Source organism: Pimephales promelas, chromosome 14 (genome assembly GCF_988280905.1).
Source record: "Pimephales promelas chromosome 14, fPimPro1.hap1.1, whole genome shotgun sequence".
Taxonomy (NCBI): domain Eukaryota; kingdom Metazoa; phylum Chordata; class Actinopteri; order Cypriniformes; family Leuciscidae; genus Pimephales; species Pimephales promelas.
This window is the reverse complement of record NC_142782.1, coordinates 14,207,707-14,222,316: the sequence shown is the minus strand read 5'-3', so window position 1 is coordinate 14,222,316 and position 14,610 is coordinate 14,207,707. Positions and strand designations below refer to the sequence as shown.

The window sequence follows — 14,610 nt, the reverse complement described above, 5'->3', positions numbered from 1 at the left end:
CTATTGTTTTCTAAATGATTTTCGGCTAAAAACATATCTCCATCTCCGGATGCACATTTAGAGAGAAATTAAGCTACATAAACATAGAAGATATTGGCTTTCGATTCGAATTTGTTCGTTTTAAATTGGACATTTAAAGCTTTAATCTACAAAGGATATAACCCCTGTAGACTAAAGCTTTAAATGTCCAATTTAAAACGAACAAATTCGAATGCGGTGGCTGTTTCAGGTCTCGCGCTTCAGTTCACGGAGATCATGAAGCGCGCCTTGATTAATTGTTAAAGCACAACGTTTTCTTGTTATAAATAAATGTATTTGCGAATAATGTATTATTATTTTCTGTATGACCAGAAATTAAAGAGTATTTTAAGTTGTTTCCACTGAAAGAAATGCAATGAAACTTCACATGGGCGTCTCGCAGCCATCGTGCTCCACACACACTGGATATGCGCTGATATTTGTCAAAAATATTGTGTTTATTTGTGCTCTGTTCCTTTTTTGGATAAAGACGTCTTCTACATGCAGCCTAATAAAATGTTACAATAATGATGATGATGGTTATTATTATTATTATTATTAATATTTGCAGACACGGAGTTTTTGTGAAATGGACGTTTTGCTTATTTTCAATTGGCAATTTCAGTTTGAAGGGTGATGGAAATATGGGCTTTAACTGCTCCGTACTTGCTGCGTTTTATTTCTATAAATTAATTTCGTTTCAAATGGGGTCCAATCAGTTATTAAAGGTGTTAAAAATTTACTCTGTATCTCGAGGTTGCGGCGCGCACACTATGCACCGAGTATTAACCGATGGGCCTCGGTTAACGATTAATGAATAACTTGAAAACGTGCCCGCAGCCCTACTTGTTATATCGCGCAAAAAATCGCTGCTTGAAATGGAGAATCGCCTGTACTGGTCTCGGGACACTATTGCAGCCACTACGGCAGTTGAGTTAATATACATGCTATCTTTCTAATTTAAAAAATAAATTAATTCATAATACCCGCTGAAATGGGTTGGGTTTTATGACGTTTGATCCTGAAAGGCGTGTTAGGGGTGGGGTCTGGGGCAGCGCTGTGGGGCTACTGGCCCGGCAGTGGAAACGCAAGCCCGGTGCTTGAGGCCCGAGGCCACTAGCTCGGCCCGGCTCGCTGTTAGCTCTGGCCCAGCCCTAGCCCGGCAGTGGAAACGCGGCTATTGGCAACTACATGGAAAACATGGTAAAAGCCAATCAGAATACCTTTACAGCTACTTGACAAACACCTAACAACCACCCAAACCATCATAGCAACTAAATAATAGCCACCCAGAACACCCTAGAAATGCCCTAACAACCACACAGAGCACCTTACCAACTAAATAGCAAAAAATGACAATAGCAATGTCCTAAAAACCACACATACCATCATAGCAACTACCGAGTAACCACCTAGAACACTCTATCAATGCCCTAGCAACTAAATAGCAATCATGCTAAAAGCAACTAGCAGCCACATGGACATTTTTTAGCAATGCCCTAGCAACCACACAGTACACCCTAGCAACTGCATAACATCACACTAATCACCTTAGCTTTTCAAGCACCACTCACAATTTCTTCAGAAAATGTAAAAAAAAAAAAAAAAAGTTATTATGATAGCAGTGATTTTAGTGGTTGTGTGATTTTAGTTCTACATAACTAAACTCTAAAGCCGCTTTCCGACCAAGTACAGGAACTTAGTTATAGGAACTGTCCACTTCTAAACAGTTCTAAGAACTTCTCTCCCCCAAAATCGTTTTTTCTGCTTGCGTTCGCACTGGCCAAGTGGCCATAGGAACTGGTAGGTGGGGTAACTCAAGCACAGCGACGGTTATCACTAGACGTAGCGCGGCCACATACAACAACAACAAACCAGCATGGAGGAGGCTATTATTATTGCAATGTTCCTGTTCTGCCTTGCCGGGACCTTAATTAACGGAGAACGAACGGCGGCGTTTAAAGATTATGCTTGAGTTCTGTAAGTTAAAGAGAAACACAGAAGACGAAGGCTCCAGCGTAATATGATATTAAGTAATATAATGGAAGAAGATAAAAGAGCAGAGCGCAGGAGGCAAACAAAACGAAGGGTAAGTTTAGCTAGCATTAGCAATTAGCTGGTTGAATGCGTTATGTTTGTCTTAATCCTCGTTGTAATGTTTTGTAATGTCAAACACACAGCGTGTGACAGACAGCACGCTACAAGTTCCGCGTTGACAGTGGGCATGACTTATAAGTTGAACCAATCAAAGTAGACCTATGGAAAAAGGGAACTAAACAAGTCCTCGCTCTAGACTAGGCACTGAAAGAGTTATAGGAACTACAGTGTGAGGAACTAAAAAATCCCCAATTTAGTCCGGTCAGAACACGAGAAAAAAAGGGTTATAGGAACATTAGGTTCTAAGAACTGCAAAAGTCCCTCCGGTCAGAAAGTGGCTTAAGTGGTTCGTTCCCTGTGAGATTATTTTGCCGACTTGGTTTCGTTCTGAGTATCTGATTTACTTGGGATGATTCTGTGATTTTCTTCATATGTAACAATTCCACCAGCTTCAGTAGTATTAGACTACTGTTATTTTGGGTTGACGACTTTACAGGCAGTACAGATTAAACACAATCTGTGTGTGCTTGTTTGAAAGAGAGAGAGACAGAGGGATTCCTGGAATCAGGTCTGAAGCAGCAGATGGTTTCAAATGTGGTCTCGGCCACAGGTCTCTCATGTGTACCCACATGTAGAAATGGTGGAATTAAAAATGAAAGGTCTAGACTGCTTTAAAGTGTGCATGACTGCATTTAGACCAGGATTGTTAGCTGTCTAGGGCAAAGGCATGTGTGTGTGTGATAAGATACCACAGGAACTGGATGCACAAAGAGGACGTTGGGAGCTGGAACAATTGTCGTCTGTACAAGGCGGCAACATTTCCAGACTGCCTGTGTCACAATTGTTGTCAAGCAGAGATTTCGATTTATTCACTTGTGTTTTCTATGTTTTTTTCTCTTACAGTTCAGGTAGCTGTACATGTAAGATAGGTGTTTACGGGCCCAAGTGTGACGACTGCCACCCTGGATTCTTCCACTTCAGCCACACAGGATGCCAACCTTGCCGATGCAACAACCACTCCACCTACTGCCACCCTCAGTCAGGTCAGCACACTTTCATCATCAATTAACATCTCTATCTCATTAAAATACCCCTATAATGCTATTTTAAAATTCCTAATTTTGTTTTGGAGGTTTCCTACAACAGAATTACATGCATCAAAGGTCAAAAAACACTTTTTTTCTCTTAATATACATTGCACATCACCACATTTTTCAATGGTTCTCAAACGACTTGTCTGAGGATTCAGTCCCTCCTTTTCGCGAGCCTACTCTGCTTTGATTGGTCAGATTTGTTGCGATTGGTCTACCGCTTTCATGTGTTTCCGAAACTAAAGGCCCATTACCATAACTGAACTTCAGCTCCGGAGGCTTCCTAAAGCTCAGCGATTGTACTGTAAAGACCGTAACGGTGACGTCGATTTTACCATATCAATCCGAGCGCGAGTCCGATGATGAAACATTAGAAGAACTAGTTATCTAACCCGTTATCTAACATTTTTCTGTTATTTAAGCTACTCAGTTTGATGAAATAATGAGATGTTGTGATGGTAACTCTCAACATCAGCATTAAAGGAGTAGTTCACTTTTGAAAAAACTTTTGCTGATAATTTACTCACCCCCATGTCATCCAAGATGTCCATGTCTTTCTTTATTCAGTTGAAAAGAAATTAAGTTTTCTGATGAAAACATTCCAGGATTTTTCTCCATATAATGGACTTCAGTGGAAACCAGACGGTTCAAGCTCCAAAAGAAACTTACTGCAAACTTGTTCAAAGGGCTTTAAACGATTCCAGACGATGAATAAGGGTCTTATCAAACGACACGATCTCTCGTTTTATAAATAAATAACAAAGTTTAAGTTTTATAAGCTCAAACGCTCGCCTTGCTCTGTTCTGTAACGCACTCCTGTTCGAACTCTTTCATCAAAATGAACAAATCTTTTTCCGAGTCATTTGGTTCATTCGGCGAAAGAAACAAACAAATTGATTCGGAAAAAGATTTGTTCATTAGGTTGAACGAGTTCGAACAGGAGAGTCACGAACGTGCACCACAGAACAGAGCAAGGCGAGCGTTTGATCTTATAAAACTTAAACTTTATTTTTTTTTTTAAAAATGAGCAATCGTTTCGCTTGATAAGACCCTTATTCATCGTCTGGAATCTTTTAAAGCCCTTTGAACAAGTTTGAAGTTTGTACTTAAAGTTTCTTTTGGAGCTTGAACCGTCTGGTTCCCACTGAAGTCCATTATATGGAGAAAAATCCTGGAACGTTTTCATCAAAAACCTTAATTTCTTTTCGACTGAAGAAAGAAAGACATGGATATCTTGGATGACATGGGGGTGAGTAAATTATCAGCAAAATTTTTGGAAAAGTAAACTACTCCTTTTACAAGTGTATGTTCATCAACAAACCAATGTGTATATTTCTAATTTGGGATCTGTATCAATAATAGCACATAGGCATTAAAGTTTGTAAAACAAATCTTACTCCGTCCTTTATCATTACTCAAAGTAGTATTCGAAAATGCATTAGACCGGACTGCTTTCGTAGTGTAAACGCTCATGTGGTCGAATGCATTGAAACAGCCACAAAAGACCGTCTTCTCTTCACCTACTGACCCAATTTTTAAACACCAGTTGTAAACACACGTGTGTCTCCCTCTTCCACCAAACTGCATGCTAATACCAGGTATAAACAGGGCTATAGATATAAAAACACAAAACTTCCTATTATTATAAAACAAAATATGAATCAAATTTAAAATCAGATAAAAACTTCCTTCCAGGGAGTTCTCAATGTAAAAAATACATTTGGAGCTTTGATTTGATAAACATTATTTAATCACATAATACTCAATATGATCTGTTAATTTGCATTCATATACTCAAGAATGAAATATTATGCAATTTTAGTGAATCTATAACATAACATAATATATTATAATATAATAAATGTAATATAATATAAAACATTGTTTATACAAAATAAACTACTGGGATGTTAATATAGTCACATAATAAAACAGATGATATTAAGATTTAGATTTTTAATAGTAATTAGTAATTAATTATAAATATTTATTTTGTGATTATTTATTTATTTATTTATTTATTCATATATATTTGGTTCAAGAAGATGATGATTCTTTTTTTTTTTTAATGATATGAAGATGAATAAAAAACATTGGTTTTCTTTTTGGGTGAACTATTTCTTTAAAACTAATATCTGCAGATTTGAGATTGACTCACCTAGAGCGATTCATCACAACATCCTCCACACTTCCCTCTCTTTTCTCTTTTCCTCCCTGTATCCTAGGCAACCAAGGCTTAATTAACCTCAATTTTGAATTCCGAACCAAAAACCTTATCAACATAATGCTCATGCTTTGGTGTGTGTGTTAATTTGTTAAGCAAACCTGCTGACATCCGAGAAGTGTAGGCGTGTTTGTCTTAAATCATTTCACCCGGACCTCAGTCTACTGATGCCATAGACATGTTTGGCAACTGCATGTTCAAGTGCATGTGTCTAGAAACCCATCTGTCCCTGTCTCTCTCTCTCTCTCTCTGCGGTGTGTGTGTGCAGATGGTAGCTGGTACCCTCTTCCCCGATGCGGAGAGCCACAGTCAGATTTACAGCCCTCCTCAGTCATAAAACACAATCAGCATCTCCTGAGACTGCTTACAGTTCATAGACTCACACCCGCCCCGCAGCATAATACCACACACACACACACACACACACACGAGACGAGCAGTAACTCACAGAGCCAGAAGAATAGTGCGCATTTACACAAAGCCTTTTGGTCTTTCTTTCTTTCTCCCCACAAAAAACGTACTGGATAACTGTAACGTGCAGATTGACGTGATAAAGCTGAAGCGACATTTTTTTCATCTAAATGAAACAAAAAATGAAAAATAAAAATTTTACTCTGACATGCAAAGTGAACATAAGTAATGGAAAATATATAATAACACAAGATTTCATATTCATATCAAACATCGATATTCATATTCCCTTGAAACAAGCGTAACAATTTGATGTTTTCATTAATATTTATAAACAGATTAAATCACTTAAAGCTCAATATTATCTGTTAATTTGCATTCAATTACTTAAGCATGAAATTGCATGCAACATTGGTTTATATACAATATTTAAGCAATTATGAACTACATACATTTTACAGGGAACGGTTTACAGGGAATGTAGGACAGCTAAGGGCCGTTGTTAGACACAACATAAAGTGGAGTTCATAAAAAACCCATTAGCTGTTCTAAATTCATATTATGGTGTATGTACTATTTTACAATGGCTTCAAACACAGTGCAACCAATCACTATCATATATATATATATACACACACACACACATGATTTGTAATCACAACATTTTTTCTTTTGTCATATCAACTTAAATAATTTATGTAGTTCATACAACATAATATTTTGAGTTTCTGATGATTAAATCAATATCCTTCATTGTATTTACTCAATTTTTCCATTTCAATGAACTTAAAAATTTAAGGCAACCAGGTTACTTAATTTTTAAGTTAAACCAACAATATTTTTTTATTTGTGTGTATGTGCGTGTGTGCTAATTTGAGAACTAATACAATGTTTCTCAGACTGGAGCCTAATCATCAAAAAGAAATCACCCAGTACACATTTAATGTATTAATCAGAGCACTTTAAACTTTAGTAATGGGCTCCTCTCTTAAACAGCAGAATTATTGCTTTTTGAAGTCTCTTATTGTTATTTGAAGTCTCACTGTGCTAAGCTATAGTTAGATAATGATTTACTTTCCTTCCCTTATATAATGATTTACAGTAGACTACCAGGAAGTGTCCTATTCTGTCTATACTATTGCTAATGATCAATTGTTCTTTATATTCTCCTGGTGTTTCAGGTGTTTGTTTGGACTGTCAGGACAACACTCAGGGCCACAACTGTGAGGAGTGCCTGGTGAACTTTTACCGGCGTCCTGGCGAGGGGTCCGCGGACGCCTGTCTGCCTTGTCCCTGCTCCTCTGAGACCTCCAGCGGCAGCTGCCATCTCGGTGGGTCTGCTTCTCTCTGACATGTTGACAGGGTTCAGCACATCGTGTCCTTTAAGTGCCTGGGAATTATTCAGGAGGGCAGAAAACTGGAAGACATAGAAAGTTCAATTTTGCTTTATTTTCTCACTGACGGATCTTGACGTTTACACACTACCAGTCTAATGTTTTGGAAACATTGAGTCTTTTAGCTCACCAAATCTGCATTTATTTGATCAAAAATACAGTAAACATTAAAAAAAAAAAAATCATGTATTTATTCAAATCAATTTAATGGGTCCTTACTGACTAAAAGTTTTTTAACTTGAATAGTTTTTTTTAACTTCCCTTCCCAAATGTAGTAGTGTATTATAGTTTCCACAAAAATATTAAGCAGCATAATTGTTTTCAACATTGATAAGAAAAAGAAATGTTTTTTGAGCAGCAAATCTTCATATCATACATGCACTGCATTTTAAAATATATTAAATTTGAAAACAGTTATTAAATTGTAATAATATTTTAATAGTGAGCATAAAATACTTCTTTCAAAAACATTATTCCAAAATTTGCCCGGTGGTGTGTGTAGAAAGTAAATAGGGTTAATTCAGAGATTATGTGTTACCTTTAAGGGTCAAGGCCGTTTGATTGGGCCAAAAATACAATATCTCCGCTCAAAATCTGATAGTTCATTATATAAGTTTCCTGACGGTTGCTGCAAGTAACTGTTGGCTTGTACCTGGAGTTTTATTGCTTTAGGATGATTGAGTTGTCCGTTAGCATGTGGGAGTCGTTCATTTCTTGATGGATTGATACCTGACGATGGTTTAAATTTTGGTTACTTACAACTGAAAAATGTTATGTTACCAATGGAGCCAATCAAAGACTTAGTTTTCATCTCAACTTCTCTTCCATTGGATGCAATCACACAGCAACAGCCATGGTTATGCGGCTTTGGGTTGTCACTTTACATTTACGGTCAGTGGAGCCTGAGGAGGAAAGAGAGAGAGAGAGGGCACTGAAAGGTCAGGACTCTTATATAAATGTACTCCATATTATTTATATATTTACAGGTCAAACATGTAAGACATAAGGTACAGCCTGCACATCATATAATATGTATACTGATAATGATCATTGGACTTTACATTAAGCCACATATTGCATGGCTACTTAACAAACAAATAAATATGTTGTTACGAACCCCACTATTGAAGTGCTCGTTAAAGGAGTGGGTAAGCAACATAAAAACACTCAATGCAAGATATAACAGTTTAACAATTTATTATTAAAGATACTATTGACAGACATTAACAACCATAGACCCACAAGACACTGAAACAAACAACATGGAAACAGCTTATCAGTGGCTGGCAGAAACATCATGGCGCGCACAGTTCGTCCACTCATGCCCTTCTCCTCCAGTGCTCGCCAAGCTCTTGACAGAGCTAAAACAGTGAACGAAGCAATCACGGCGCGGTGGGAACAAATCGTAGGTGATCAACCTCCGCACCCGCAGGTGTGCAGAGGAGGAGCCTACTCCAAGAGAGAGAGAGAGAATCAGATCAACCAAAGTAGTACACACAAATTAACATTAGGCTCAGGGCGTAACAACGTAGAATATTCAATAATTTTGAAATTATTTAGATATATATATAGAAGAGAGAGGGAAAATGAAAGGGAGTGTAAAAAGAGGGAGATGAAGCAGAACATCACGTGATTAACAATGTGTGAACAGGCCCACATCTGCTCGTCGTGAAAGTCGAGAGGCGTAGATGTGGGCCTGTTGACACATTGATAATCACAAATTTTCAATCGTCAGCTCAGATCTTTTAACCATTACACCACTCCATAAAAAGGTGAGATCTGTGCAACAAAAGCTTAACTTTAGGTTTCTCCAAGGGAAGTGCTTCTATATATAAATATAGTAAGTATACTGGAATGTCCCTGGAACTGCTAAATTACTACCTGCTTTTTTATTATGAGGCATTCCTGATTTTTTTTTTTTTTAAGTCTTTAAAAAAATGAAAAAAAAAAAAAAATGGAAATCTTAATGTTTTTATGTGGGGAAAAAGGTGTGACGTTTAGTTGCAAATAGACTTAATGACCCCGTGAAGTTTTTATATGGGAGTCCACGAAAAAATTAAGAGAAAAATAGTACACAAATGTAAATATAATGTAATAAATAATTTGCTCATTTAAATACACATTCATATGATATTTATAAGAAATAAATAACTGAAGACAACAATATCAAATAATACAAAATAATAAAATGAGATAAAATGATTTTAAAACAGGTTGTAAAAATTTGATTAATAACAATTTGTTCTATAGTTTTATGTGTCTTTAGGTTTATGGTGATTAGAAAAAATACGGACGGACAGACGGACAGACGGACAGACGGATAGATAGATAGATAGATAGATAGATAGATAGATAGATAGATAGATAGATAGATAGATAGATAGATAGATAGATAGATAGATAGATAGATAGATAGATAGATAGATAGATAGATAGATAGATAGATAGATAGATAGATAGATAGATAGATAGATAGATAGATAGATAGATAGATAGATAGATAGATAGTTGTGATGTCAAATGACACGTGACAAATGTAAAAAAAAAGCCCAAGTGTGTGTGCATTTCTATACTAGTTAGTTTCCCTGGTGTTGGTAAACCCTCATGTGTTGGCATCATGAAGCTGACACAGGCACGGGCGAGGGGTTCTCATGGCAGGAATGGGAGGAGTGCCCAAATCAATTCCTCTGCCTTCTGGCCACTTCCGTCTGTCACTGCCCGGCAGTGTGTCTGTCTCTCTGATTCGCTCCAGACTTGTGCATGTCACAGGCTGAGGCAGTGAGGAGAGATATGTGCTTCAGGGAGGGGGTTGTCCTGGCAACAGCGCCCAATAAGAAAACAGATCAGTGGGGTCATCATGACTATCAAAACTGCAGAGAAGCTTGTTTGTGGAAGATTTCATATTTATTCTGAACATCATTTTGTAGATACGAAACCTGGTAGCAGGCAGTTGTAGGTCAGACAGTGAGTGTGAGTGTCAGGCGGGTCAGAATGTTCATCCAGTGCACTCATTCACACATCCTGCTAAGTGTGTTTTTCTTTCCTATCATAAATATTTCAGAGCCGACAACAGCTATGTTGTGTGTGTGCGTACCTACTTAACTCTATTTTGGGAACAAATTTGTACCCAGAAGTGACCAAAACCTGACAAAATATCCAAAAACCTCCCTTTAGAGACGTCCTCATTTGCAAATCTGGTATAATAATAAAGTTATTAAAGGTTTTTAAAAAAAATAAAAATGCAGAAAGTTTTGTGTGATGGGTAGGGTTAGTGTAAGGGGATAGAATATACAAATTGTACAGTACTATGTTCCTATTTAGATAGCTATGTAAATGTGTGTGTGTGACATGGCAGTTTTTGGACATGGTACTGTGGTATTACTACAAAAACCATGAATATGGTAATCATTAAATACCATAGTAATTTATTCTACAATGTGTAATTTTTTTTATTAATGAAATTGTATGGATTTACATTTTTGGATTCATTTTACATTTATAATTTATTCATTTATCTTAATTTTACTTTTTTCAGGGGTGGTTGACAAGTTGGGTTAAGGGCTAAGAACCAAAATGTCACTATTACAAACTTTTTTTTTCTGACTGATGTTCGTGTTAAAAAAAACCCAACATTTTTTTTTTTTAATTAAGTAAATTATATTGAAAGTAAATTTAAAAAATAGTCTTAATTACTGCTTAATTTTTATGTTATTCTGCATGTTTTATGTAATCACTGCACTGTAGAATATGATGTCAGGCTTGAAATTTGGTGCTTTGGCTCCCTCTTGTTGTTGGAGTTGGAATTACTTATTGTCCCCAAAAAATACTAATTTACTCAATTTACTCAAGTTATGCGTAAAATTGTCTGAATTTCAATGCATGAATAATAAAACTATTAATTCACGATTCTAGCATTTTACTTAGAACTATTATATATATAGCTTTGGAGGTATAAAGTCAGATCTTTATATATATATATATATATTGTAAATGTGTGTGTATGTATATATATATATATATATATATATTGAAAATGTGTGTATTTGTATATATATATATATATATATTGAAAATGTGTGTATTTATATATATATATATATATATATATATATATATATATTATATAGCTGTAGAGGTATAAAGTCAGATCCCTTCCCTTAAACTTCACACCGGTCTCTTATAAAATATGGTTTCATTGGGCAGTGACAAGAGGAAAGTGGCCAGAAGACATTTATAACTTTTTAAGTGTGGCGCAACTGTCCAAATACCTTTGAGGCCCTCTATACATCAAAATGAGTCAAGCATTAGGAAGGGAACACTACTTCTTTGTAATACTCCATAAAATAATTCATATTCATATTCATTTGTCAAATATTTTAAATGTTTAAAGGGGCAAAAAAATCAAACAAATATCTGAAAATTCGTCGATATATGGTCTATATATTTTTGCGCAGCATTTGACCTCCTACAGTTCAAATGAACATTTTGGTGTTAAACTCTGCGTTTTACAAAATACAACAACCGTTCATTTTTCGTTTTGCAGTTAGGCCTACGGATTAAAAAGGGGAAACGAATAAACACAACAGTACACTGACCGTTTGGACATATAGCCTAGCCTACGAGGCAGAGTTCTTTTTTAAAATTCATAAAAGATAGGAGGAATAGCCTACTAGACAAAACCTCAAAGAAATGCCACAATCAAGACCGCGGAGCAGAAATGAGGGAGAGACACACAGAAACTCTGCGATTTTCCCTGCCATGCTTGGACGACACACCACGTCTCCTTCCATAAATAATAATAATGTCTAGTGCGGTGGCTGTGATATAGACGAATCCGACGAGCGTTCTTGTGTAGGCTGCCATCTTGTGGCGACGCCATTACTGAGCTGTTACACCGGCATAGACATATGCACCGGTATGTAAACAAACCTCGGAGATAAGGTGATAACGCACCCTTGATGACAGCTAAAGCCAGGCAGACTTGTTGGGTTGATGATGTTAGACATTGGCCTCCAGTCACAGATGAAGGTACAAATGATCTTACAGATTATTTATGAAAATAGCTTGGCAAGCTAGCTAGGCTAACGTTTGCTACCGAGGAAACTAAAAAAAGATCTGTCCATTTGGCAACAATAAATAAATAAATAAATGAAATCAAATAAACAATTTCATGTTTTTCATTTGTGTCCATTATTTATCTCATTTTTACATTGCAACGGGCATGGGTATAAGGTTACGTTACAGCTAGAAAGTATACATAATATCGACCAACTACTGTTTTTAAACCATGGAAAGAGGTCAATATAACAGCAGGAGAACAATTATGTCACATAACGTTACATTCAGCTCAGGAAAGCCATTTAATGACCATAGCATGTAAATTGAAGAGAAAAAATAACAAGAGAGGAGATTTTGCTGATCACTATATCACACATTTATTATATTTTTTTACTTATGTCATTAAATAATTGTTATTATACGCGAATGTCCGCGTCTTGTACTCGCCCAGGAGATCTGTGTAAACCGTACGGCACCAGACAGGGGCAGTGGACCCGGGGTATTCACAATGTTTTCTCTTCAAAATTGAAATTTTACTGCCACCATTGAAACAATTTATAACGGAAACTGTTTACCCATTTGACATTATACAAGGGCTAACGTTGTAGCGTAGACGAATCCGGCGAAACTACCGGAAGTAAGCGGGCGCCATTACTGAGCTGTTGCTGGGTAGCGTTGCGCCATTGCCTTCTATTGTTTTAGTTGCAACTTGCGTCCACTGGAATAAACAGCTCGCGATTTACGACTGTCACTAACGTTACAACGTTAGCCCTTGTGTAATGTCGAGTGGGTAAACAGTTTCCGTTATAAATTGTTTCAATGGTGGCAGTAAAATTTCAATTTTGAAGAGAAAACATTGTGAATACCCCGGGTCGACTGCCCCTGTCTGGTGTCATACGGTTTACACAGATTTCCTGGGCGAGTACAAGACGCGGACATTCGCGTATAATAACAATTATTTAATGACATACGTAAAAAAATATAATAAATGTGTGATATAGTGATCAGCAAAATCTCCTCTCTTGTTATTTTTTCTATTCAATATGGTCATTAAATGGCTTTCCTGAGCTGAATGTAACGTTATGTGACACAATTGTTCTCCTGCTGTTATACTGACCTCTTTCCATGGTTTAAAAACAGTAGTTGGTCGATATTATGTATAGCCTACTTTCTAGCTGTAACGTTACCTTACATGCCCGTTGCAATGTAAAAATTAGATAAATAATGCACACAAATGAAAAACATGAAATTGTTTATTTGATTTCATTTATTTATTTATTTATTGTTGCCAAATGGACAGATCTTTTTTTAGTTTCCTCGGTAGCAAACGTTAGCCTAGCTTGCTTGCCAAGCTATTTTCATAAATAATCTTTAAGATCGTTTGTACCTTCATCTGTGACTGGAGGCCAATGTCTAACATCATCAACCCAACAAGTCTGCCTGGCTCTAGCTGTCATTAAGGGTGCGTTATCACCTTATCTCCGAGGTTTGTTTACATACCGGTGCATATGTCTTTTTTTTTTTTTTTTTTTTTTTTTTTTTTATTTTTTATTTTTTTTTATTGAAGAAACATATACATTTACAAATACATTCAGGAGAACATAAAAGAGGTAAAGCAAAGACAAATTATACAGAATAATTCCAAATCAAATGCCATAAAAATAATTATATTACATTACACAATTATAAAACATAAAATAAAAAAATAAAAAATAATAATACAAGTAAAATAAGCAATGTATGATATAAAGCTGTTTAATCTTGACTATCAGATCCAATACAAAATAATTGTTCATATATTTTCAGGAATCTATTACATTTTTTATTGCTAGATAAACTAAAAGATTTAAGCAGTGAGTCTACTTCAACCAAAAAATGTGAGAAAATAGGGAGTGATCCCATAAATTTCTGTTTATGGATGAAAAATTTACCAAATAAAATAAAAAAATTAAAAATGTATACTTTGGATGTGTGGGCATCAGTATAATAACAAATAATATCTTTCAAATTAAAGGAGTGTGCATGGATGGGGGTTTTATTTAAATGAGAAAACATACTAGACCAAAATTTCTGAACCAATTTGCAAGAAAAAAATAAGTGTATTAAAGTTTCATCTTCGTCACCGCAAAACGAACAGGTACTGGAAATATCAATATATTTGGACACCGTTGCATTAACAGGATATATCTTATGTAATATTTTAAAGTGGACTTCTTTGGTTTTGTTAGGAATAAAATATTTATGCGGTAATAACCACGCTTTTCTCCATTCGATATTGCCAATAGCGGCAGCCCAATGGGATCTGCCTCTAGGGCAA

At 36.0% G+C, this 14,610-nt stretch overlaps 1 protein-coding gene across 1 annotated transcript in view; it reads left to right on the top strand.

Moving 5' to 3' along the window:
• LOC120473560 (multiple epidermal growth factor-like domains protein 9) overlaps positions 1 to 14,610 on the top strand; it is a 49,658-nt gene that overhangs the window by 18,354 nt on the left and 16,694 nt on the right. The window contains exons 3-4 of the mRNA XM_039663462.2: positions 3,019 to 3,158; positions 7,023 to 7,172. Of these exons, the coding sequence (XP_039519396.2) occupies positions 3,019 to 3,158; positions 7,023 to 7,172 (290 nt within the window). The remainder of the gene's footprint in view (positions 1 to 3,018; positions 3,159 to 7,022; positions 7,173 to 14,610) is intronic.